Source organism: Larus michahellis, chromosome 12 (assembly GCF_964199755.1).
Source record: "Larus michahellis chromosome 12, bLarMic1.1, whole genome shotgun sequence".
Lineage (NCBI taxonomy): Eukaryota > Metazoa > Chordata > Aves > Charadriiformes > Laridae > Larus > Larus michahellis.
In genome coordinates, this window is record NC_133907.1 from 10,564,295 (window position 1) to 10,591,180 (window position 26,886).

General features: G+C 38.0%; 2 protein-coding genes across 27 annotated transcripts in view; both read right to left on the minus strand.

Moving 5' to 3' along the window:
• Window positions 1-5,190, minus strand: part of NCOA3 (nuclear receptor coactivator 3) — an 85,324-nt gene extending 80,134 nt beyond the window's left edge. For 10 of the 20 annotated variants that reach the window (XM_074605102.1, XM_074605103.1, XM_074605090.1 and 7 more), the window contains exon 1: window positions 3,619-3,776. The gene's annotated coding sequence lies outside the window, so the exon portion shown is untranslated. Of the gene's footprint in view, window positions 1-2,980; window positions 3,537-3,618; window positions 3,777-5,092 lie in introns of those variants that run through there. The other 10 variants (XM_074605087.1, XM_074605096.1, XM_074605086.1 and 7 more) reach the window with 10 other exon arrangements.
• On the minus strand, window positions 4,614-26,879 carry LOC141750283 (uncharacterized). Of its 7 annotated transcripts, XM_074605120.1 has the most exons (10): window positions 26,566-26,879; window positions 24,081-24,128; window positions 21,472-21,525; window positions 20,164-20,282; window positions 18,125-18,209; window positions 17,736-17,806; window positions 17,547-17,651; window positions 15,273-15,416; window positions 14,272-14,431; window positions 4,614-5,206 (listed from the first exon to the last, which is right to left on the minus strand). In XM_074605120.1, exons 1-7 carry the CDS (start codon window positions 26,771-26,773, stop codon window positions 17,562-17,564), a joined length of 675 nt encoding a protein of 224 aa, XP_074461221.1. In that variant the 5' UTR covers window positions 26,774-26,879; the 3' UTR covers window positions 4,614-5,206; window positions 14,272-14,431; window positions 15,273-15,416; window positions 17,547-17,561. The 7 variants fall into 7 exon arrangements, with proteins under 7 accessions (XP_074461221.1, XP_074461222.1, XP_074461225.1 ...); XM_074605121.1 differs by lacking the exon at window positions 24,081-24,128 and having other exon boundaries at window positions 4,615-5,206; XM_074605123.1 differs by lacking the exons at window positions 4,614-5,206; window positions 24,081-24,128 and adding an exon at window positions 7,378-7,423.
• Between the last annotated feature and the right edge of the window lie 7 nt (window positions 26,880-26,886).

Sequence of the window (26,886 nt, forward strand, 5' to 3'; positions counted from 1 at the left end):
CTCTTCTGCCTCCTCCCCCATTTTCAGGTGCACCTGATAAATCAGGACAGAATGCTATGCAGTTTAGCCACAGGTGTAACAACTTTGATGAAAAATTGCTTACCCTGACCTAACAATTACAACATTTTCTGGATAACTTTTACTGTGTTTTCAGATTTCTAGAACAATCTCATCTATAAAATACAGTTATGAAGCTTTTAGACTTCAAGTCATGACACTACCCATGTTTATAATCTTCAAAAAAGAACTTAACTTGATGGTAAGAAAGCTTTTAAAATAAAATTTCCAATAGGACAACGATCCATAACCTAACAAAGAATGTTTGACAAACAGTTTAACTACACCTGACTTGAACAGGCTCATATTTAACAGTGAAGGTGACAAAGTTGGGGGGGGGGGGGGAAGGGAGAAGGGTCATAACTATAACCAAACCAAAAAAAAAACCAACCAACAACACACATACACAGCACACAGTCAGGGGATACTTAAAGGTAGATAGATACCTGTAGAGCTGACCTTATAACCTCCACTATTCTAGTATATTACAAAAGCAGTCACAGCCTCAGAAGCAACTTACACCATATCCTAAGCTTGTATCAGCAGTAACAAGCCTGACTTTCCAGGGTATAAGCAAAATGAGCAGTAAAAGCAATGGTGGCCCCCTTGCCCTCTTCTCCCTCTCATTTAAATAGCATGCTGTCTTAAGCAACTGCCTTTTTCTTACCTGTACAATCTCAGAAATAGGACTGGCTCTAGATAACACAGAAGAAAAATGTGTCTACATCTAAAATCCTAAAGCCTCACCAACAGTAAGTCCACACACTGCACATGAAAGACAAAAAATCCCTCATGAGACTGAGTTTGGAGGCAAGTTAATTTTGTTCCACTTCAAAGAATATCAGCTTATTGATAACTGTTAACTAAAAATAAAAGTCACCCGTTAAATTAGAAGTATTATTAAAGTAATAGGGTCCACCTCAAGTATACCTTCCATTTACATGAGGTAAGAAAAGGATTTGATATACCTTCTCTTAACTAAAGGCAGCATATAGAATCAGAGTGGAAATATATTCCACAGCAGATTTAAATCAGTAGTCGTTAAATTCTTTCATAATTGCCTCTTCCCTAATACACTACATTTAGAAACATCGATAGATCTAGCCAGAGAAAAAAAAGCACACAGGCACACTGCCCCAGCATTCAGGTTTAGGTATTCTTCACCACCCTCTCATATCCTTGGCATAAAGAATATTATTCCTCCTCTCCCCCTCCCCTCCATTTTTTTTTTTTAGTATAAAAACAAGTCATAAGAATATTTAAGATATTTCTAAATACTCTTAATCAAAAAGCTTCCATGAACATAATGCAGAATACCCTGTATCATACAGTCATTCAAGATCACCTCTTCAAGGGAGGCTCATTTAAATGCAGGAGTTGAAGCAACCTCCAGTGTCAGACTGTAGTGTCCAATATCATTTTACATGCTACCAATGGCTTGATTCTGCAGATAAATATAACCAAGACACCCTTTCCTTCTCAGAGTTCTTTAAAAAGAAAAAAAAAAAGCAAAACACCCTTTCCTATGCAATTGTAACATAGAATGAATCTGGAAGGTTTTGACTGTGATTTCTTGTCCGTTATTAATGAAAAAAAAGCCCATGATCAAAAGATAATATCCTATTGTAAAATAGATTTCCTCCTCCCTCCTACTCTGCATTTTGTCTCAACTATACTGTCTCAGTGATACTATGCAAAAAAATTGATAAGCAGACAATACAAACTTTCAAGTTAATAAATCCAAAGCCAGGATGAACAGGGATTTCAAATGAAGCATTAAAAAACAAACAAACAAAAAAAAATCCCACACAACTCATATGCCAAATAAAAGCAGACTGGAAACAGAATACTGTCATTAGGAAAGGTACTTAAAGCGAGGCTGAATACTGGGTTTATTCTGTGTGCTATCACTTCCCCTATCTCCCAATCTCTGGCTTCATATCCATCACCAAATCCATCAGTATTAATTAAAAAAAATAATAAATAGTAGTAGTAGTAACAGAGTTGGATGAAATTCTGAACAACAGTCACTTAAACAAGCCATTACAACAACTGCTAACAGTAAATACAATTGTTATATGTTAGCACGCACAGTCTAGATAAAAAAAAAAAAGCAAACCCACAATTTTGTCTGTTTCCTCTTATTCTGGGGCTTCCACTCGGATACTATTTGTTACTATGAAGCTATCTTGTATTTATAGTTAGAACACATACATCTTTGTCTCAAGTGTAGCAGCTCGTTGTAACTCGGAAATATTTCACAAGAAAATATTTATTTTTAAAATAGTGATGACAGAATTTTAAGCTTATTTTAAGTGGTTTTTTTAACTGTATTATAGATACTATATAGCTACAGTACTGTCTCTCACACTTACAGATTTGCTTCAGTTTTGTCTTGTTATTCCAGATAGAGTGTAACGTAATATTTTCTGTTAACTTTTAGATAAAAGATTAAAGGCAGAATCAGTTTTTTTTTTCTTAACAGGTTAAAGAGGAAAAAGATAGTGCCTGAATAAAAGAGCCTGATTTAAAACTGTGTTCACTAGATAGGCTGACAAAGTGGGAAGCTTCTCTTTCAAAAGAAAACCTAACTGTGCTTGAGAGTAGGAGCAGAAACCACAAACAGAACCAACTTTAGAACCAAACAAAGAGGACTCTGGGAATTATGTCAACCTCAGACAACATCCACACCCATATTCACCCCATTTATACCCCAGAATCACTGACACCTACAGTAGTATGTGACCTCAGGAAAAAAAAAAAAAAAAAATTCTCATTTCCATCCCTCAACAGCAGTTTCATTGCAGCTACAGGGCAGAAATGGATGAGAGTCATGGAAATCAACGTTTTATTTGCAGTATTTCTCATCCCTTTCTTTATGACCAGAAACAAGGAGGCAGCAGAAGTCACCTCTGAAACTTACCGAGGCTACAGGATGATCAGAAGGAGAATGCAGATAACGAAGTCTTTGGAACCGCCTCAGCATCAGATAAACCCAAACGAATGGCAGATGGGGCCATTCTAGCCCAGGTATTTCACCCACACCCCCCTCCTACTCAGGCGGAGAAACAGAGGGTCAGACGATTCTCAACACAAATCCATAGCGACCCCGAGCCTCTCTGTGTTACACGAGGAACCTCCACCCAAACCCACCCTGCTCAGATATGCATCACGCAGCCATACGGAGCTTTCCACTCACCACACCAGTCCCCCACCGCCGCCTTAGGAATGCCCCCTTCTAACTACACCGGGCGCTAAAGTTACAACGGTTAAAAAGAGGTAAAGGCATTTACACACTGCCCGGGAACCCGCGCATCCCCAGCCCCGGGATTTCTCCTCACATTCAGCACGTCTACGCTCCCTTCCTCCTCCCCTCAGGGAGACACATCCATATTGGGGAGGGGGGCGAGAGGGAGAGCAGAGAGCCGCCCCTCAGGGCCAGCCCCGAGCTGCTCCCTTCCCTCCCCCATCCCAGTCCCACCCCGCCGCCACAAGCAGGGGAACCAGAGCTAGAACTCTCCTCCCTCCACTCGTTGCTCCCTCCCTCTAAACCCCACTCACCTGGGAAAGGAGCCAAAGCCCAGCTACGTCTCCTTCTCCCCGTCTCCCCCACACTCAGCCTCTCGCCGCCATTTTCCTCTCTGCCTCGATTTAAATAGGAACCAGCCACCCCGAGAGGGGCCAGCAGGCGGCGCGAGGCACTGTGGGACCTGTAGTACGGCCCCGCGCGGGCGCTCACGGGACACACACCCCCACACCCCGCGCGGGGCATCATTGTACTTGTAGTACCCGCTTGTGCCCAGCGCGTTCCCGAGACACCGCTCCCAGCAGCCTTTGCGGCCCCGCCCGTTTTTTGCCGCCGCGGCCAGGTGCCCGCCGGGGACCCGGCCTGGCGCTGGCTCCTCGGTGCCGTCGCGGCTTCCCAGGGCTGCCCCCAGGAGGGCGAGTCCCGAATGGGCTCGAGGAAGCGGTCCCTTGGGAAGCTCCCCGTGACAGCCTCCCCCGCAGGGCGCTCGTCGAGGCTCGTCGGGTAAACAGGAGGCTGGCACTCACCGGGCCCGGTATGGAGCACTGCAGCTGTGAGTGGATCACATTTAATAAAGAGCGTTTTATATGCACGGAGGATTAAAATACAATAAGGTATCAGCCGTACATGCTGCACTCGGCCACAACACTGAGGTGAAAGTTACAGATAAATAACCTTTGTGGAGGATTTGCTACACCAAGCACTATTTCTTCCCTTTCAATGAGCAGTCTACTGAAGTGAATGTTTAATAAAACACAAACAGGTTGGGAAAAGAGAACGTAATATTCCCTACTTGAGGTATGTGTCAAGGATGGTCTTCACAGTAACTCGTAACAGCAGCTCACTTGCCATCTGTAGCAGGGCAAGGATATAAAGGACTGGGGCCCTATAGAGCATCACCTCCCTATGCCTACCTCACTTCCATAAGTCCTTTTTTCATAAAGTTTTTTAAAACAATAATTTAAAAGTTTGCAGACTAAAAGGGGGTGTGTGGAGAACATGTTATACCTCAGTTTTAGGCACTCGCAAAGCAGACGCATAACAATGTTCTTTTTATTTTGCAAATTTATAAAGCCCGAAATAATGAAAATGCATGGACTTAAGTCCTGCCAAGCTATTCATACAGAACTCATTACAAGACACAATTAGCATTCAAGAGGGACAGACAAGTAAAACTATTAAGTACACACCTTCCAGTAATTCCCAAATAAAAAACCAGGTCAAACTATGGCCACCTATGAGCAAGTTACTAGTACAGTATGAGCCTCCAGCTACTTCTGAAACAAGTGTTACAAACCAAAAAAAAAAAAATCCAGAGATAAAAGAAATTCAAATGTGTCAAGTTCTCGAAAAACAAGCTCCACCTTAAATTTTACCTTGTAGTTATACTACACACAATCTTACCAATTATAAATGTCTGTACTTATGAACTCCAGATTTAACCAACTGGTAGAGACAGATTCCCTGTCATGTTATCACAACAGAAAAGAGTTCATGTTGTTAGGGTACCTTAAAAGGAATGAGGTCTCTTGCATTTCCTGAAAGTGTGAGGTCTGCTGTTTAACAATTCCACTTCTTCCATTCCAGGTAATCTTTTTTTCTGCAGGCTGTTCTCTTCTTCCACTATGAATTATAACAGAGCATTTATCAGGGCAAAAACAAAGGAGGTAGGCAGGGAGAAGCAGGTCAATGAGAGGCAGCGGAAACACTGGAGTTATGTTGTGGGTATTTTTATTTCGGCAAACGGCATGTTATTAATATTTTTTCCACTCAGACCATAAGGTCTTCAAATTATACTTACATTGCATCTAAGACACCTCAGACTCAAGACTGATAAAGAACTCCCAGTGTCAATAGAGTTGACAAATATTGTGAACCTTTTTTCCCTTTTAACGTTTGGTTTCTGTTATAGCAATTATAAGCAGATAACTTCAAATTTACCTCTGATTTTATGTAACAAAGGATACAGTGATAAAATGTTTTTATTTTTAATTGATACGTGATGCTCTACAAAAATTACTAAGACACTCCCCCCCCAAAAATTTGTACTTGTCTTAAAAGCTGATCATGGTAAATGTAGCTGTAGAACTGTAATATTTAACATTTTTATCTATTTGCTCCACCTGCTGGTGCATATTCCTTTTAAAGCAGTCTTTAGAAGCCTAAATGTATTAAAAATTTGGCCAAAGATGTACACAAGAGATGTACTTAAATTTAAGCTGAACTTCTACAACCTCCTAATTAAATCCAACCTGATACAAACATTTTCTCAGTCAAAAAAGACCAATGGAAGCACAGACTTAGGGAAACATGACCCATAGCTCACTTTTTGGACATTGCCATTTATTTTCATTGTGACAACAACCCAGTCAGTCATTGTTTTCCACCATCTATTATTCTTGTCCAAAAAACATCTTCTCTTCCACACGGGCATCTCTCTACATAACTGATTTATAACTCCTCAATTTTCTAAGACCAATTTCTGTTTGGATAATTAGTGCAAGAGAAACACCCCATTTCTTCAGCCCGTTTGATTGTTCTCTGCTCAGAGAGAGAAAAAAAACCCACTATGATCAACAATCAGACTATATAAGAAGTTTTACATGAGCTTAGATTTCCTTCCATTCCATCTATTGTTAAGATCTTTTTTAAAAATGTATTTTTTGAAATGTTTTGCAAGGCAATAGTAACAACATTCCCAGAAAAAAAAAAAAGGAAAAAAACCAACCAAACAAATTATCATCATTTCTAGGTTATGACATTTTCCAATAATACTCTGGGACAGAAGTAGCTTTCCATCCCTTCCTCCCTTCCCAAATTAGAAACAGACAACACAAAAGAAAACAATCCCCTCTGCTCCCCCAAACCTAAAATCCCACGCTCCCCCTCCCCCGCTAAATCTCTGGTATTGTAATTTTTAAAATATTCATTACAAAAATTTATTTTTGGGTTCCCTGATCTAAACAGGTTAAGGAAAAACTAAGGTTTGTCACATTACCACCAGGTTTTCTGGGGCTGAACTGGCACTTTTTGATTGTAAAATTTTAACCTGTGACATAAACATGACTTTGCAGCACTCTTGCTACCCTTGGCTTAGATTTGACTTTAATTAGGTCTTACTCGGCTAAGCACTTCTGTATGAAAATTCTACTGTGCATTTTGTTTTATTGACTTTATAATGAGATGTGTGGATTGACCTCAGACCTTGTTATGACGTGAGGCGTTTAGAATTGGTTTAAGTATTTGCTTAAAGAAAAATAATTTCAAAGACATTAGACATTTTTTGCAATGTTCTGAAAGCTGCAATTCCAAAGAAATTCTCAAGCACTTGGGAATTCATAGTTGATGACCTATCTCTCATACCTTCCCTATAAAATACTGTGCTCAACACATGGAACAATCCCTGAATGCATCAGTTTTTTCTAACCCTAGAACAAACCAACAAATTTTAATTTAAACAGCGTAAAAGGAGTTTAAAAAGTAATTGCAGAGATAAGCTCAGAGTCGTCTTAGTCTTGTGAGTTTCAAGAAGTTGCTTAAAATACATCTAAGTACTCCGTTCTACTTTTCTGACACCTCATTCCCACTCAGAGAGAGAAAAGAAATATGACATTTAAAGAAAAACAAATCATTATCTTCATCATCTGATTTAACAACCATTTCACGTCAGCCTCACAGTATTAGAAAGCCAATGAAAAACAAACAAAAATCATGAGAATCACTGCCTTAATTCAGTTTACTTTTAAAAGCATATACACTTGCTTTTTTGTTAAATAACTAGTTGTTACACCAACCTGCTCATTTTCCTTATTTGTAAATTCAATGGAGCTGTCTTCATATCTGTAAAGTAATTACACTGAGAGATGTACAGGAACAGTCTTTTAAATAAATTAAAACAGACTTTTTGTTGCAAACAGTTTGCTGAAACATCTTTGTAAAATCAAGCCTAGAATTAATTTAACGCATTTGGTGTTACTGTAAGTATGTATCTAAATATTTAATATATAGACAGTGATTTTCAATTTAAAAAAAATAGTCATGTAAGGAGGAGATTCTTACATCAAATGTATGTGTACATGGAATACAGAGTAGCAATACATACACTTGCGTTGTATTTATAAAATAATAATCTAAATAAAATGAACTATTTTTAAAGAAAAAAAAATCAAGCTTCTTTGAAATGGCCATCCTGAGTGTCATGCAATAAGAATATTTAAGAGTGTAATCAGTTTATTCAAGTGGCACTTCAGTGTTCCCCTGAACATCTTCTGCATAAACTGAGAAGTTTAAGACGTCACTTATAAATTGAAGAAAAACACAGTTGAAGAAAAAAAAATAGAATCAGAATTGTTAGGGTTGGAAGGGACCTTAAAGATCACCCAGTTCCAAGCCCCCTGCCACGGGTAGGGACACCTCCCACTAGATCAGGTTGCTCAGAGCCCCATCCAGCCTGGCCTTAAAAACTTCCAGGGATGGGGCTTCCACCACCTCTCTGGGCCACCTGTTCCAGTGTCTCACCACCCTCATGGTGAAGAGCTTCTTCCTAACATCCAGTCTGAATCGACCCATCTCTACTTTTAATCCATTCCCTCTAGTCCTACCGTTACCCAACATCCTAAAAAGTCCCTCCCCAGCTTTCTTGTAGGCCCCCTGAAGATACTGGTAGGCCACTATAAGGTCTCCTCAGAGACTTCTTTTCTCCAGACTGAACCACCCCAACTCTCTCAGTCTGTCCTCATAGGAGAGGTGCTCCAGCCCTCTGATCATCCTTGTGGCCCTTCTCTGGACACATTCCAACGTCCATTATCTCTCTTGTAGTAGGGGCTCCAGAATTGGATGCAGTACTCCAGGTGGGGTCTCACGAGAGTCGAGTAGAGGGGGAGAATCACCTCCCTCGACCTGCTGGCCATGCTTCTCCTGATGCAGCCCAGGATACAACTAGCTTTCTGGGCTGCTAGTGCACACTGACGGCTCATGCTGAGCCTCTCATCTACCAGCACCCCCAAGTCCTTTTCTTCAGGGCTGCTCTCAAGCCAGTCACTGCCCAGCCTATATCGGTGCTTGGGATTGCCCCGACCCAGGTGGAGGATCTTGCACTTGGTCTTGTTGAACTTCATGAGGTTGGCATGGGCCCACCTCTCCAGCCTGTCAAGGTCCCTCTGGATGGCATCCCTTCCCTCCGGCGTGTCAGCCGCCCCACACAGCTTGGTGTCGTCGGCAAACTTGCTGAGGGTGCACTCCATGCCACTGTCCATGTCGCTGACAAAGGTGTTAAACAAGATCGGTCCCAGTACTGATCCTTGAGGGACTCCACTTGTCACTGGCCTCCACTTGGACATGGACCCATTGACAGCCACTCTTTAGGTGCGGCCGTCAAGCCAGTTCTTTATCCACTGAATTGTCAGTCCATCAAACCCATATTTTATCAGCTTGGAGACCAGGATGTCATGTGGGACAGTGTCAAAGGCTTTGCTCAGGTTCAGGTAAATTATGTCAGTTGCTCTCCCCTTGTCTATTGCTGTTGTGACCTTCTCAGAGAAGGCCACCAGGTTTGTCAGGCACGATTTGCCCTTGGTGAAGCCGTGTCGATTGTACCAAATCACCTCTTTGTTATTCTTCTGCCTCAGCAGTGCCTCCAGGAAGATCTGCTCCATAATCTTACCAGGCACAGAGGTGAGACTGACTGGCCTATAGTTCCCTGGTTCCTCCTTCTTTCCCTTTTTGAAGATGGGGATTATGTTTCCCCTTTTCCGGTCAGTGGGGACTTCACCAGACTGCCATGACTTTTGGAATATAATAGAGAACAGTTTAGCAACCTCATCCGCCAGTTCCTTCAGTACCCATGGGTGTATCCCATCAGGTCCCATGGCCTTGTTCACTTTCAGGTTCATCAGATGGTCACGAACCTGATCTTCACTTACGATGGGCAGTTCTGTCCAACACCTGCCATTGTCTTCTGTGACTCCGGGAGTGTGGCTGGAGCCCTTGCCAGTGAAGACTGAGGAAAAGAAGTCATTGAGAACCTCGGCCTTCTCCATATCACTTGTCACCAGCTGCCCCGTTTCCTTTCTGAGAGGGCCCTCAGAAAGGGGTACCATTAATGTACCTATAGAAATTTTTGCTGTTTCCCTTGATCTCCTTGGCTAGATTTAATTCTAACTGAGCTTTAGCTTTTCTCACCAGGTCTCTTGCTGTTTGGACAGCTTCCTTATATGCCCCCCATTCTAGCTGTCCTTTCTTCCACTCCTAAATAAATCTGGCACATGTGATTGCAAGCATGAAATACTGTCTCTTTAGAAATATTTTGAAGCTTTGTCTTTTATTTCAAAAGACAGATTAATTGGCTACTTTTCTTCCCCCCCACCCCTGCCCCAAACAAGATAGTACAGTCCACCACAAAATCCAACTGGCAGTCTAGCATTTTTCCCCAACGCACGCAATTTGCATCTTTACTAAACATTAGTCTCACCTTTATACTGAAAGAAGATTAGTGATGTCCTGTCAGAATTTTCCCACTTTAAATCTGTAACTTTTTGAAAAAGAAATTACGTATAGAACATTTTTGCTTTTTTACCAGGCTACTTCAGACATACCTCTTACTCCATATAAGATGAATAAAGAAAAAATTCTTGGTGAAGGAAGAGGCATGGTAAAGATCTTTTTGGTACAGAATTTTAATTTTGTAAAAACAAATGAATAGACAGATAACTTGAATTTAGACAGCCTTCTGAAGTGTCTGTAATGCAAATATTACACAACTGCAATAACTTCTGATCACAGAACCAGAAGTTCAAACCAATTCATCCGTTTTCATTGTTAAAGCTAAGTGAAATTTAGAGATGACTACTGCGTTAAGGTAGATCAAGGACAATCTTGTCATAAATGTAGGGCTATTAACAAACATATTTTAAAAATATAACCTGATAGTGTCCATCGAAATAATGAGACATCCAAATAATAGCTCTGCAGTGTCAATTTTTTAAGTCACAGTCTTCTGTCAAACGTCTTCTGATACTAGCTTGTATTCTCATTCTTAGCGATTCTCCACCTTTTAATTTTGCTGCTCTATTGACAAAGTTCGCTGTAATTTTAAATTAAAGCACAGTAAACAAACACAATTTTGCTTCACATGAAAAAATATAGGACCTAAACGAGGAAAATTTTTTTCATAAGTATCAAAAAAGCTTAAGTATTTGCTTCAGTTGAAGTTAACTTGGAGTTAGGTACGTAAAATGTTTTAGGAACTTTGACTGTACAAAGTTGATATGAACAGGAATCAGACAAGTGTTAGTCTCCTGTCTCCAGGAGCGACAGATACTTCATAAGTAGTATTAAAACCAGGGCAAGAACAGAGTGGTCCTACCAACACAATTCCTTTCAGGATCCAGGGGATCCTTAGTGACTTCCCGAGGTCTAACTTGCACTTAGACCATTGTTTTATCAGCCACTGACAGACTAAACCCCAGGAATTCAATGTCAATTCATACTTTTGCAGAAATTACTTCTAAAAATTCTCTGTATTTTATATCCTTCTTGTATTAGTTTTAAACGTGCTACTACATTAAAATTGTCTATTCTTATGCTATGAGAAATAGCAAACAGTAATTTGCTATTTACCTGCTCAAAATGACTTAAGGTTTTAGAACTCAATGGTGTCTTCTATCAGACATTTTTTGAGCTAGGTGGTAGTTAGTCTCTCCCTTTATTGTCATCTTTTTCTGTATCTTTCTGGCAATAGTCCAGCTCTTTTCAGACAGGGTCATTGACATGGCATACAACTTTTGGGATGCAGACACACACATGTGGATTTATAGAACTGATGGTAAATTCTAGCCAAGGGTGTTTTGTTTCTGTTTTTATTGCAACAAGGAATTGACCTGATGTTTGCAGGAAAATAAACATTTAAAATCTTTCATGAGACAGATGCTAATTTGAAGTCCATTGTTGTGTATGTATAAACAATGTTTCCTTTTCCTCCCCTTCATAATATGCGTTACTTTAGGTAGCTTAGAAATGTAGGAATTGCATGGCAAATTAGGAATTTGCCATTTTTTACTTATTCCATGTTTGCAAGATCTTTCTGCAACTCTCTGCTGTAAGAAGTTCAGAATAATTTTGTTTGTAGACTTTGTTACCTCAACAGTTTATTTATTAATATGCCAGCATAGAAACTTGTGGGCCCAGTTCGTAAACTCTTTTCAGAGTGCCAATTGACCGTTCTTATATTTTGAATAATTACTAACTAAGTATTAATCAATGTCTCTTCTTCTGTGACATCTTAGTTTAACTGGCATCTTTGTTTAGTTATTCTCCATTATTTCTTACATCATTTTTACCAATTTATTTGGATTTTTTTCCTATTATACACCATTTTTAGTATTACATAGTAAGGCGTGTGCTATCCTAGGTAGCCTGCCATTTCACACTTACTAGCTTTGTCTGTCATTAGCTTAAGAACATCAGGCCACTGCATGAAGAGAAGCTAAAACAAGACAGATGGAACAAAGCAGTATATGAAGGATTTATGGTACAACTTCACTTCTAGCCCTTCTTTTGCCAATTAAATCTGAACTTGACTATTTTAGCTACATAATACTCCACACCTAACAACCTCAAATATATAGTCTTTCCCTATACTTTTGGGATCCTATGCCAATTGTGTCTAACTACCGTACACACACATTAACTGCAAATGAGTCTGAATTCTCATCTTAAGAGCTGGGGGACAAGAGGAGTCTATTTACCTTCATGTAGACTAAAGAAACGACTTACGGCCCGCATCTAAACTACTGGCTTCAGTGGACCCAAGATCTCCTTTAAAATATTTCTACTAGTATTTCTATTTACAATTAGAAATAAGATAAACAATGTGCAACATCTTTCCACATATGCAGTCAGAGAACTGTAATGTCTGCGCTATTCTTCATTTTACTCAATTGAAGCAAATGTGAAGTCAAACTACAGTATCACTTCTGCTACTCCAAACTGTAATCATATTGGGAACTTATGAATTGCACTAATTTCAAAAAACAACACAGAAAAGCAATGAAGTTATTAATCTGTAAAGAAGAGAAGGATATGCAAGACTGGAAAAAGGAAACAGAAAAAAAAGCATCTGCAGCTACATTCAGAGCAGAAAGGCTGCTCTGAAATGATAAGGAAAAACAATGTTATGAGCACCATTACAGTCTAGAATCTTCCAATTGGTTTCAGCTAATGCTGACTTGGCTAGTAATCTCTGAATGCGAAGAGCTTCAACCCCTCTTGGTAGAAACTAGTACATAAAGATCAACTTCAGAGAGTGCCAGCCTGTGGTAAAATTTCCAAGAAACTGCGTTTTCCAAACCTCTACCCAAATCTCAGAAGTGATTCTGAATCTTTCATACAAAACTCTATACAGTGTTTTATATGTATGCTAACGGGAACACAAAATTTCACTCTACTGGATCTTCATAATTCCCATTTAACTCATTTAATTGATATAACATTGGAAATTATACAATGCCATTTAATTAAGCATCTTTCTCCAGTAGTTGTCCATTGCCAGCTACTATGATGTTCCTTTGGAGTTCTTTTTTAGTAGGTTTTATGTTCTTTACATGATGTGTCTTTATATAGAAGAAAAAACAAACTTAATTTTAATGGCCAAGAAGGCCAATGGCATCCTGGGGTGCATCAAGAAGATTGTGGCCAGCAGGTCGAGGGAGGTCATCCTCCCCCTCTACTCTGCCTTGGTGAGGCCGCATCTGGAGTACTGTGTCCAGTTCTAGGCTCCCTGGTTCACAGGGAACTGCTGGAGAGGGTGCAGCAAAGGGCTACAAAGATGATTAGGGGTCTGGAACACCTCTCTTATGAAGAAAGGATGAGAGATTTGGGTCTCTTCAGTCTGGAAAAAAGATGGCTGAGGAGGGACCTTATCAACACTTACAAATACTTAAAGGGTGGGTGTCAGGAGGATAGGGTCAGGCTCTTTTCAGTGGTGCCCAGTGACAGGACAAGAGGTAATGGGCACAAACTTGAGCATAGGAAGTTCCACCTAAACATGAGAAGGAACTTCTTTACTTTGAGGGTGGCAGAGCCCTGGCACAGGCTGCCCAGAGAGGTGGTGGAGTCTCCGTCTCTGGAGACATTCAAAACCCACCTGGACGCGTTCCTGTGCCACCTGCTCTGGGTGACCCTGCTCTGGCAGGGGGTTGGACCACATGATCACCAGAGGTCCCTTCCAACCCTATGATTCTATGAATGGTCTGAAACATAACAGAAGCAGAATTTATGAAATACAGTAGGGATTTACGATCATACTTTGTTTTCTGATGTTAAATAAAAAAAAACATTTAGCAGCATTGTAAAAGACTGATTTAAAACAGAAAGAAAACCGTGGAATTATTAAGCCCAGGTTCATTAAATATTCCTTGCATTTAGATTAACATAGATTTCAGTGAGTAATCCTGAAGATGAGTCAGGGCTAACGCTCAATACAGTTAGCACTGTGTGCTGTCCTGTTAGCAACATGGAATTAGAGAAGAGCATGCCCCAATGTTTGAAGAAGCTAGAATATTTTCTATATTTTCTGCATGTCAGAAGACAGATGTTTTTGCTCTTTTACAGGAAGAAAAGCTCTAAGATGACACATCTGGTATAAAAACATTTGGCCTAGAATCAACTTAAAAAAATATTATGCCACTGACCTCTGTTTGGTTCCTTTTTTGTTTGTTTTTTCTTTGTGGTAGCTATTTTTTCTTCGGGATCTGGTTCTTAACATGCTTTCTCCATTTCTTCAGCTGAAAATTTATAAATTTCCACATCATCCAGGCCTGAGTTAGACAAACAGCACCCAAGCAGCCAATCCTAATAAGATTTGAGATTTTGCAGATGGTTAGATAAAAGTTGCAGTTAACCATTAATAGACTGCAAATCTGTACCTATTTTATTTTTTCCTGTAAAAGTCTACTATTGAAATAATTGAAATTTTCATACCATGGGAAACCAGAGGTATTAGAAGGCTTTACCCGAGACAAGGTATGTCATACAAGAAGTAAATGGAAATTGTATGTAAGTATATTGCTAGAAACAATTATGTTTATCCATGAGTTATAACCATAGCTTTCAATGGCTGATAGGAAATTATGTCATTGAGGCCCCTTCTGCCATCTATGGATGAGAAATCATGTAGATTCAAAGTCCCTACCACACACTTGATTACAGGCATTAAGTTATAAGGATGAACATTAAAGTTATAAGCTTATGCTGGAAGAGTAATAAAATATTAAAATTAACAAGCAAGAATGAAAGATATACAAAAATATCTTAGGAAGGCACCAAGTAAATAATTAGTTTAAAAATTCTGGGTATTAATATCACCAAATGATATTATGTCTAGTATAGACATAAGAAAAAAAAAATTTAGAGAGATGATTATCCCAGGCTTTTTCGGCAGTTATCAACAATTAATTAAAAAAAAAGTTTCTTTTTTCTTTCTTTTTTTCTATCTCACATAAATTCATTTCTACTACTTTTGGGAAAAGAAGATAGAAAAAGAGAACAAAATTTCCCTTCCCTTAAATACTCAAGAGGAAAACATCACCCAGGGATATTCTTAGAAACACATTATCATCCCGGATTGTTTTCTTAAAAGGTATTTTGAAATGCCACATTATGCAAGCATGAATGTCTACTAGCCTTGTTATACCTCATAGGGAATACATCGAAGTTTCCGTCTGTTATGGGAAAATGCGGGTTCTCTATTCTTGCCAGCCCAAATCCAAATGTGAGTACAGATAAAGTTAGGGTCAAAAGATGCACCATTACAAAAAGTAAAGCCCAAATGGTAAATCTGAAAACAAAATAATGAAATAATTATGCTTTCTCCTTTTAGTCCATTTATTTTCAATAATGTCAAACATACAAAGAACTTTTCACTAAAATTCTCTCAGTAATGATAGGGAAATGTCCACAGAAGAGACCAATAATTACAGAAAAACTTAGTCATCTGCAAACACTCAGTCTGCCTCATTACACAATCTTTTGACTTGAAAGCACAATGAATTAAAGTGATGCATCTCAAGTTGGCATTCATGCTGTAAGCCATTTATAAGTAATGGTGATGCTATAAAGTCAGAAAGCTGATGCTAAAGGTATAATAATACATGCATTAAACAGTTGGAAGATCAAGACCATACATGTATTTTTTAACAGCCAGATGTTTATAGCACAAGAAGAGAAGGTAATCTGATAGCTAATAAGTAACAAATGACATTTATTTCACTTCATAGCTAACAAAGAAAATGCCATCCCACAGATTTTCGGCATCTGGAAGTTTTTACTATAGGATGTGGAAAAAACTCCTCTGAAAAGCAGTTTTATTAAACTGACAATAATTAATTTGGAAAATTGGTATTATTACTGCCATTACATAAATATTTCTATAGGAAAAAGACTTCATGTTGTATGACTGATGAATGGATTAAAAAAAGACACTACCAATGTGAAAAAAGTATCTTTCCAAAATTCCCTTTGGAAAAAAAAAAATCAGCTTGTTCAACTGATTTCAACGTACTTCAAATCTATCACAGTATAAGCAAGACTGTTTAAAAAGCAACTATCTTCACAGCCTCCACCAAAAAAGATTTTTGAGAAAAGCTACAGCGTCTGGATGCAGAACTGTAAGAAGGAACAATAAATTCTGAGCTAGGAAAATACCTAGTATTTAACATTATGTTTTTTTCTACAGTTTGCATTATAATGTCTACACATAATAAAAACAAAATGCCCCAAATACTTCTGCAATTCATCAGTTATGAAAACCAATTTCCATTTCCAGTTATTCAAACTCTGGTAATATTCTATATGGGATAACTGATTTCCAGCCAAAGACAGACATACTTGCTTATGTGACCACTGGTCTTCAAAAGACTGGAAAATATGTTCTCCTAATCAGTATATTTAGCCTACATGCTTTTGGATGGCATATAGTGAAAAGCAGATGAGCTCATAGCCCCAAAAACTTCACAATGAAATATGACATACAAGTGAAAGATAAGCTAACGTTCTCCCAATTTCCCTATTTGCATCAGTAAACATTGATTTTTTGCAAAGAACATTCAGCATACCTATTTAAAATTCTAGCTTTAAGGAGCAACAGAAATGAATCTTGTGAAAAGACCAGGAAAAGGAGCAGCATTACACTGCCCCAAGGGAGGCTGCCTGTATATAAAGGATTGCATGAAAGAAAGCAAGGAGTTCATGATAATCTCTTCCAGCTGGGCAGTCACTTAGAAAAGGAAGAAAGAATAAGAGACAGGAACATATAACTGGGACAAGGCTGCTTTATTCAAACTAGAACCTCCAAAAGTCTTCACATTCAAATGCTGAAACATATCCAATCCTTCCTAGCATGCCTCATGGTTAAATATCTCAGTTCCTCATCTCCTTCCATTCTCAAATGCGTTACTTTTATAGCCATTAATTCTCAGAATAGTTGAGAATCTTACTCAAGAGATGTATAATTGAAGACAACTGCACATTTTGAGACATTACCTTCTCTGCTGTAAAGTTACTTCCCTTTCTCACCTTACCAAAACGAGAGAGACCTGCAAGAACTTACAGGGAATGCTGCTTTTATTACTTCTTTGATTAACTGATTTTAAAAACAAGTGTCCCTACATACAAACATTTATAAGCTTTTAAGAAAACAGGCAACTTACAGAACCAGAAGCCAATACACAGATATCTGAGATGGGACTTTAGGACAAGCTTCAGCAAAACCTTACAATGATCATGAAGTGGTGTATTTGCTTCCTTGACTCTATGTTATGACAATGATTTGCTTGTGAATTCAAAGCAGGTAATAGTAGACATTAAACAAGTGATGTTTCTACCTGAGTACTTTTAAATATGTGCAAATTCAGTTATATGCAATAAGTAAGCAAAGTTCTGAACTGTTATTAATACATGCAAGATTTACCCTTTTCGCTTGTTTTCACCACTGAAGTAGAAAAGACGTGAAGCATGAAAAATGAGTTCCACCAGGTAGTGAGGTACCATTAGAATTAGCCCCAAATGCTGCAAACTATAAAACAGAAAAGTTAGAAATTTTAATGAAATTATGAAGAAAATAGAACCATCTATTCAAAATGGACATGCAAATACTTACTTTAATATATAGGCACCAGAGATATGAACAATGTAAAGGCAAATATAACACAGCTGGCTCGGAATATCTTCCTAAAATCACAAAAATCATAATAAATTCTGTTACAGTTTAACCGTATCATCCAAAGAAAAATCATATTATTCATTAGGTTTGCTTATTTTTCACACTACTGTATAAATTTCTGGAAAGACTATCTGAATCAAAAACTACAAACCACATGGACTAAATTAGATAGGAAATGCAAGCAAGTAAAGTATATAAGTAGTGTATAAACAACTGAATATACACATATGAATATGTAGATATTTATATAGTTAATATAAACAAAAATATTAATAATTGGAAAGAACAGATATTTAGTTAAGTGTACTGACAACTTCTCTCCATACCTTCTGGATCTTTTGAAAGTAGAGCTCTGGCAGTGCATGAAGCCAGTAAGCTATCTGGCAAATATAGAAGAATTTTACCTGAAAGCTAAACAATAATTCCAATTAAGAAAACACAAGATGATGAGTTTTCAAGCTTTCAACATGAAATACAAGATTTTATTTAATTATCTTAAATTAATTCATTCTGACTCATTATAGTTTATGATTCCTAAATCACAGGAACTGCAAATACAGAACAACTCTGTGGTGACAGTTTTTTGAATTAGCATCTGTAATCTTCTTGATGGCAAGTTCTGAATCACCTTTTGAGACAGCAGGAGAGAAAAAACACTAAAAAACCTAACACACAGAAACAGTTTATCCTGTGAGCAGTGGAACTCCCTTCCTGAAAAATGCGTATTATCCCCCTTCCTTCTATCACACTCACCAGAGAAAAAAAAAAGGGGGGGAGGGGCCCAGACAGACAACACAATTTTATAAGTCAGCTTGTTTTGGGTTGGTTTTGGGTTCGTTGCTTTTTGTTGTTTGTTTGTTTTGTTTTCTTTTTAAGATATAAATCCTCTCTAATTTGAAAATTCAGTCTCCAACAAACATGTTTCTTTAGTGTGAAACAGATCAGGAGTCCTACTATATATTCCATCTTGCAAACACTTTAACTCAGCTACCATGGTTAAGTTAAAGAAAGGTAAGACGTTTATCTCTTGGATAGATGTCCAATTAATCAAAAACTACCTTTGCATAAAACAGCTGGCAGTTTTCAAACAGAAGAAAGTATTTTCATCTAGTCGTCATTCTTATAAAGTACCAATGTCACCACCTTACTAGTGGTTCCCTAAAATTTGTGTGATTAGAAGTACCAGATTTTTTCAAATTGAAAATAGAACACTTAGAGCATATGAGAATGGGGATAATCTTTCCAACTGATGTCAGGTTCATAATGAATTCTTCCCAAAGAAAAAGGCCATTGATTTAATTCTTAACTGATTCTTAATACTTTAAGTCTATTTTTTGAAATAAAAACAGCAAATAGAGTGACTGACTTACTGCATTCAAAATACTTGCTCCCCATATAAAATGAAAACAAGTAGAAAAATGCCAGCTTTCCCGATTCATTGAATTTGCTGTGCTTTGTTTTTGACAAATGCAGACATCTATTAATTTTCTAGAAGCAAAAAGCAGATCAATAAATGTAATTTCTAAGACAAGAAAGTTATCTGGGAGTTAGTGTTCACTCTTGAATATTTTTTTTCTATTTTTTTTTTCTTACCAAATCTCCCATTCCTCAATCAAAATATATAGCTACGACCATTTAAGACCCTGATCAGCACTTTGTATGACAATTAGCTTTAATAAGACTTGCCACTATGATAAAGTTCACATGGAAAATATTTAGATAATGTCTTCATACAAATTCCCCACCCCTCCCATAATCACAGTCATATTACTAAATTTTTCAAATCTCTTTGCACACTTAAAAACCATTTGAGCTTCTGTGGCTCAGATGACCTATTTGAGAAGACAGTTTAAGACCATTCAATAATAGATGGTCTTCACAATGGCTTTAACAAATTCATTTTACTTTGCAACTGAGTTGGTGCAAAAAGAGCACATAATGAAGTCTGAGCTCCCTTTTTGATCTTCTGAATATATCTTATGAATCTAATGCAGCAAATCTCATTCACAGATATTTTGAAATACAGAAAAATGTAAGTTATATTGATTGAAAGAAAGATCCAGTGGTTTATACCACTACTAAATTGAGGAATTATCATTATAAAGATATCATAGAATAATTTAGGTTGGAAAAGACCCTTAAGATCATCCAGTCCAACTGTTAACCTAATACTACCAAGTCCACCACCAAACCAAGGTCTATTTGCATTTTTGTCAAAGAAAAAAAGGATCGATCATAACAGGACTTCTAAATGCCAAACCATTCCTTGTACCATGGCTTACACTTACCTTGAAGAATAACTGTTAGCAAATGGTGGCTAAAAATAACACGTTTATAAAGTTAAATTATAGCCCAGTAAACTTACATTTAATATGTACTCCTGGATTACAGCATGCAGATTAATAGCTATGAGCATGTAGAAGAAGATTGTGGCAATGTCTTTTGGACCAGAGTCATAAAAATGAAATTGCTCGCTGTTGTCATCTAAGGAAAAAAAAAAGTGTATTTTTACATTCTTATGAAGGAGTACTTTATGCAAATCAGAAAGGACAGCAGTGACCATTGTTCTTGAAAGTTATGTTAAATTGATACAGAATACTAGTTATAAGTTTTATGTTTTTAAAAATTACTTTTTATGCCTAATTGGATAGAACTTTACTTTGAGGGTACTAGAGCACTGGAACAGGCTGCCCAGCGCGGGTGTGGAGCGTCCTTCTCTGTAGATATTCAAAACCCGCCTGGATACGTTCCTGTCCAGCCTGCTTTAGGTGAACCTGCTTTGGCAGGGGGCGTGGACTAGATGATCTCCAGAGTTCCCTCCCAACCCTGACCATTCTGTGAAACGCAGTCAGAGTGCTACATTATTTGGAACGGTTGCAGTGCAGAGGTCTCAAGTTTGGAAGTCAAGATTAGAACAAAAGTCATAGATTTTGCTAATTTCTCTGGACCTTTGCTCCCCATTTGGAATAATTCTACCACAGTATCTATTTTTTCCAAGACATTGCGCAGATTAATTCCTGAAAAGAATTTAAACTTATCAATGCTATTAAGAAAAATTAAGTTATTGAATAAAGAAATTCCACTAGCTGCTTACCACTATTGTATACAGTACAAGATATATGTATACCTGTACAAAAGGTACAAAGGATTTAAAAAAAGGAAATATTTTTTGGGAAAAAAAGAATCAGTACCTTCTCCCTTTGCTATTTAAAAGCATGACTGAATCAACATCAGTTACTTGAGAATAATGTGATATTTTTAAAATATAAACCACAAATCCATTAATAATGATATAAGAAATCACCAATAAGCAACAGACACATAGAAAATTACCAAAATATTCTGTTACTTGATAACTCCTGTTATCAAGTATCAAAAACTGGAAAGAATGCACACTTTTCACATTAAAACGCAAGTTAGTAGCAGCGTTAACTATGGGAAAAATAACGTAGTATTATTCACAAGCAACAGAGGAGATACTAGAATGTTTCAGCGAATGTAGTATTAGTAAATCCAAAAGCAGACAGACAAATATGAGAGTTCTATGATATTACAAAAGTGAAGTGAGTTGAAGCCGGGGGGGAGGCGAGGGGTGGAATTAATTTTTAATAGTTGAGCTCTTGCATTACAAGGGAAAAAAAAAAGGCAAGAAAAAGATTTGATTTAATCTCACCAGTGGTATAGGTGACATTGTACTGCACAGCAATAAAGATGATGGCGTACTTGGCTGGGTCCCAAAATTCAAAAAGAAACAAGGAAAAAGTATCAGACTTTTCAAATAAACTAGACTGCAAACACCCAAAACTAGAAGATTATGCCATCAACAAATGTTCTCCCACACATGATTCAAATCAGAGAGGTGCCGGAACTGTTATTCATCTACCAAAAACGTGGAGGCTCACCTTGTTGCAAATCCTTTAACATTTGCTGTATAGGGTCAGGACTTGAATTATGTCCTTTTAGTTAAGTATCAAATTACTCACTTTCTACTAAACATTTTAAAGCGTTTAGAAGTGTAAATGGCTTTCATTTATTTCAAAAGTTAAAACACTCTCTAAATTAAATCAAATGGAAAGTTTTACCTAACTTTGCAAGATATTAAAAAAAAAAAGTGATAATCTGGCTAAGTGTCCATATAAATAGATAGAGTATTCAAAACATCACAGTAGAATTAGAAGATTCATCAATTTCTTGTGTGATAAATCAAGCATTTCCTAAAAAATTACAGTACAAAGTAACCAATGGTGTACTTTTATGTTACTTTTTTTGGCAAAACTAGTTTTTTTTAAATAAAAACATAATAAAATAAAATAATACCAAACACTTTCAGCCATCCCTACCTCTTCCCATTCTCATGCTGCAATATATGTAGCCCTTAGCTGTAACAATGGAACTGTTTATAATGTGGATTACTGTATGACACTGCAACCAAGTGATAAGAGGTAAATATATTTGCTTAGTTTAGTTGAAAACATTTCATTATCTGGTTTGCACAACTTCAAAAACAAACAGTTGTGCTGATGTAACTGAAAGAGCTGTAACACAGGGATATAAGTGGAAGGGGGAAAAAACCCAAACAAAACAAAACTCAAAGCCTGGTTCCTTTGCTGCAAAAAAATGCAATATGAAATTATGTGCTACGCTGCCAATAGCAAATAGATTTATTATGTTTACAAGCACTCAGTTATCTAGTTCATAAATCAGAATTACAACAGGCAGAATCTGAAAATTGGTGTAAAAAAAAAAATACATTCTCGTACCTTTTACACTTTCTCTTAAACTGACCTTCCTAGATATGACTTAAAACAAAGAAATATAAACCAAAAAAAAGAAAACTATTTTCCTCACATGTTACACCTTCTAATTTCTGAAAGTGTAACTAAGAACATTCAGGAGTATATAAAACAAGCATTAGTTTATCCAGCTACAAAGTAAGCAAGAGGCACAACAATGAAAAATAAGATCCTCTGTAGCAAAAAAAGGGATGAGAAGGCAAATCACTTCAGTATACTGGGAGTGCACCTGTGAAATTAAGCAGTAGAGGAGTCATAATACTGAAAGGTGCTTTTAAGAATAAGTTTAATTAAGGAAAATGAAAGTACCAATTTTTCTGGCACACAAAGTTGACTTTCAGACACTGCTGTTCTATGAACAATTTAACCTTTTGTAAGCCAGCACTACCATCAAAAGGAGCAATCCTGCCTTTCTCTTTCCTGCTAGTTGCTTCTTGTCTCTGTCCCACACTTGTGCCATCAAAAGTGGTGCTGTGGTGAATTAGACAGGAAAATGGTAAAAGTTAAAAATGACCCAGCAAAACAGGAGGGAGGAGAAAACACTATTAATCTTAACACAGATGAAATTTCCTAACATGCTGCACTGCTCAGCTACAAAAGTCCTTTTGTGTGCCTGATGGGGAGAATAAGCAGCCAGAGCATCAATACCAACTTAAAATGTTCATGGAATGAGAGTGTGAAAAAATCATTGCCAACTGCTCCTGGAAAGACAGGAAAATTATAGATAGTTACATAGGTATCCATGTCATTCAGCACCTAACTAAAACAAACATGCTTGCTCTCAATAAGCCATCGTGCAGGACCCAGAGCAACAGTCTCCCCTTGTAGAAGGGCATTCAGGCAGCACAATGTAACTTCAAGCAGACCCCTTCATTAGGGAGCTTTCTTGAGAATAAGCTTTTTTTTATGCTCTTTGGGAGAAGAGGGTGTTGAGAATCTTTACTAGAGCCCAGCAAGTTAGCTTTTCTGTTTGTCCATGAAGCAGACAACGTAATACTACACGCGTTTCACCCTGCTGGAAGTATGGGAGCCCCATTAAGTGGTATTCCCTGGTAAGATAGCCACAGACACAAAGATGATGTAAATTGTTCTAGGAGGAAAGAAAACATATGAAACTCTCTGAGATAATACTAGAAGCTTAAAAAGAACCATAAATACTAAAAGAAAGGTTTCTTTAGAAGACAAAGCCCACTCTCTTGTCAAGAATAGGAGTAGGATTGGGCATATAAAAGACCATAAATAGTCTTGGAGAAGGAAGAAGAAAGAAAACAACAGTTAACACTAAAATTTTACTGCCACTTTTCAGTATGTCAGAATCAGAGTGAATCTCCCTACACACATCTATAGACCTCATAATAATCAGCAAATTTAAGATAAGGGAAAGTACAATGAAGATGGATAAACAACCTTACATGTAAGAGTTCCCCTTAAAGAAATTCTTATAATTGAACTTATGACATTCTAATGCTCATTTGTAATTTTAACGTACTTATTGTTTTTTTGAATGGTCTCATGGATATGGGCAATTGAACGCCACCTAGAAAGGAAAACCCCGCATTTACTATAGTACTATGTAAGCCCAAGCAAATCATTCAACAGGTAGTCAACTGTGAAAAGTTTCATTTACACATTGGAAAATGGACAGTGGAAACCTGTCATTGACAAATGCATCTGAAATCACAGTAAGCATAAAATGCTGTGAAAAGCACTGATTAAAAAAAAAAAAAAAAAGAGAGTTGCCTTTCAGGTCTTCAAACTTAAAACCTAAAAATAATTTCACTTTAATACAGAGAGGAAGTCAAGACCAAAAGAAAACAGACAATAATAGCTGTGGAGGCAAGTTCAGTAACACTTATGGAGCACTCAATATAGAATCATGACAAACGTCAACAAAATTTACTGGAAAAATATCAGTAGTTTTGTTTGTTTGGCAGACTGGATTATCCATTATAGAGATGGCATAAGACCTAGACAGTGAATAATGGAAATATAGATTTAATTCAAATAATTCCAGTATGCTTTTCTACAGTGAATGAGGCAGAGGTGTAATACAGAAGTCTAACCTGTTACATAGCACCACTGTTCCTCTGCATAATAAATGAAAGGTGTCTCAATCAAAAAGTAGTTTTTGCATCAAAAAGGAGACACAGATGTTTAAATTATACAATAAGTATAACAGTATATATTTAAACAAGCACAATAGAAGCATATCACAAACTACACTAGAGTCTAATCTGCATTTGAACTTTTGGAATTATGCTGACTAGAAATGAGGTAATTTGCTAATTATCCTTGGATATAACTAATATTAACTGTTTTTTCCTCTAAAAGAAATCACCTTCATCAAGAGTCCCTTCCAATACCTGTAGTTACAGAAATACAATTTCCACAGTGTATACAAAGCCTGAGTTAAAACAAACGGAATTCAGAGATGAAACTCCAGAAAACATACTTGTTTTTAAACAGCAAAAAAAAAAAACAGAGCAAGTACCATATATAAAGGTAGATAAAAAGTTCCATTTGGGATCCCAAACTGGGTTTACTTTATCCCAGGTGCAGACATTTACTTTCTTTCTTAAAGCCTTTATCACCTGAGTTGTCAAGCCCCTAGCTATTTTTTTTATCCCAAGATTGAGTTCTGCATTTAATACATTGACTTTTATTACATATTCCTCCATAGATGACACAACTTATTATACCTCAACACTGCATTTGTCCATTTAGAAGGAAATTATCTGACCGTCACAACTACGTTCTGTACTTTATTTCTGTCCAGTATCCTTAAAGTTTTCAGAAGTGAGTCAAGATATAGATATTAAAAAAAAGACAGAACATCTACATGTAAGTATCTTACCTCAGAATTTCACAGTACTTTTAAATTAAAATAATCTGATTTTTAATCTTAACCAACTGATGGGAAATGTTGAAATATTTCAGTAAATTATTTAAGTTGTAACAACAGTAATATTTCAGCAAAGCATTTGTCTATCCAGAACTTAAAACTCTGTTTACTCAAGACCAATGTAAAATATTCATGTAGCAACACACACACAAGACATTTGTCCTAGAAGTGGGAAAAAGATGCCCAAGGAAGATGCCCAGTCCATCACACCAGAAACTAATAAGCAGCTTGCACATGGAAATAACTTTATGATAACTTTCAAATACAAAGGCAAAGACGCATTCAGAAGTTAGGCTAAAACTGTCTAATCCCACACTTTTCTTCAGTTTATCCATCATTAGGGAGCTGAGCCAACAGCAGCAATAGACAGAGCAGTGGTGAAAAAGGGTGACTACCAGTTTTTAATTACCGTCTGGTCAAGCATGCTCAAAACAGAGCGTTCTCAAAACAGAAACCCTCTTTAAAACAGTGTTCCCAACTACTTTACCATGCGGACTTTTGAACGGGGTGGGGTTGGGGGACACAAAAAAGTAAATAGATACAAGAAAGAGACATAAACCGACTCTGCTTTAACCAAGTAGGCTTTAGGAGCTTTGTAACTCCAGAGACTGGAACTGAGGAAAAGGGAGCTTACAGGAGGTTGCTGGGAATGAAACATGCAGAGATGAAGGAAAACTGGAGAAGAAGAGAGGAGAGTCGCAACCTGACAGCAGCAGATAAGAAAGGCGGTTGCACAGTGACAGCAGGAGCTCAGTGGAGGTGGCACTGGGGACTACGTGAGCTGGGGCAAGACAGAGAAGTGAAACTTGCCGCGCTCGGAACCACAGCCGAGAGACGGAGACGGGGCGCCCGGGCAGGGCATCACGGAGCTCGGCCTCGGGGCAGAGCAGAAACAGGGACACAACCCCGCAGGGAGTCGGAGGGGCTGGGGCAGAGCTCCCTGGCAGTAAGGCTGACACGAAAGGGAGGGATGTACTGGGGAGGCTCCAGAGCGGGAAGCCACGGCTGCCCCACAGCAGGACCAAGTGCTGCTCGGCTCGGCAACCACCGGCCCCCTCAACCCGCCCGATACCTCTAACACGAGCCCCAGCAGGAGGCACATCACCAGGCAGGACGCGATATCCACGTGGTTCTGAATAACGAACTCGTGGCTCAGCACCGCCAGGCTCCTGTTTTTCTTGCAGAGCACCATGGCGGCAGGAGCGCCCCGGCAACTGCACCAAGGACAACAGCACCTCTCCCCACGCCCCCATAACCATCACCTCACACGCAGTGAGCATCGCCAGCCCAAAAAGTCTAGCCCCTTCCGAGCTCTGGCCAATCAAACCTAAGAGCGCTTATGATTGACAGTCCTGCCAACTAATCGCGAGGTGGTCTGGAAGCGCGGTTTCTA

Bases quoted from the DNA above. Each gene is read 5' to 3' on its own strand.
- LOC141750283 (XM_074605120.1), bottom strand. From the start codon at position 26,773: ATGCTCACTGCGTGTGAGGTGATGGTTATGGGGGCGTGGGGAGAGGTG. The intron at 24,129-26,565 runs GTATCGGGCGGG...TTTCCTTTCTAG, and splicing joins TGCTGGGGCTCGTGTTAGAG to GTGGCGTTCAATTGCCCATA. The intron at 18,210-20,163 runs GTAAGTTTACTG...ATTATTGTTTAG, and splicing joins TCCAGGAGTACATATTAAAT to CTTTCAGGTAAAATTCTTCT.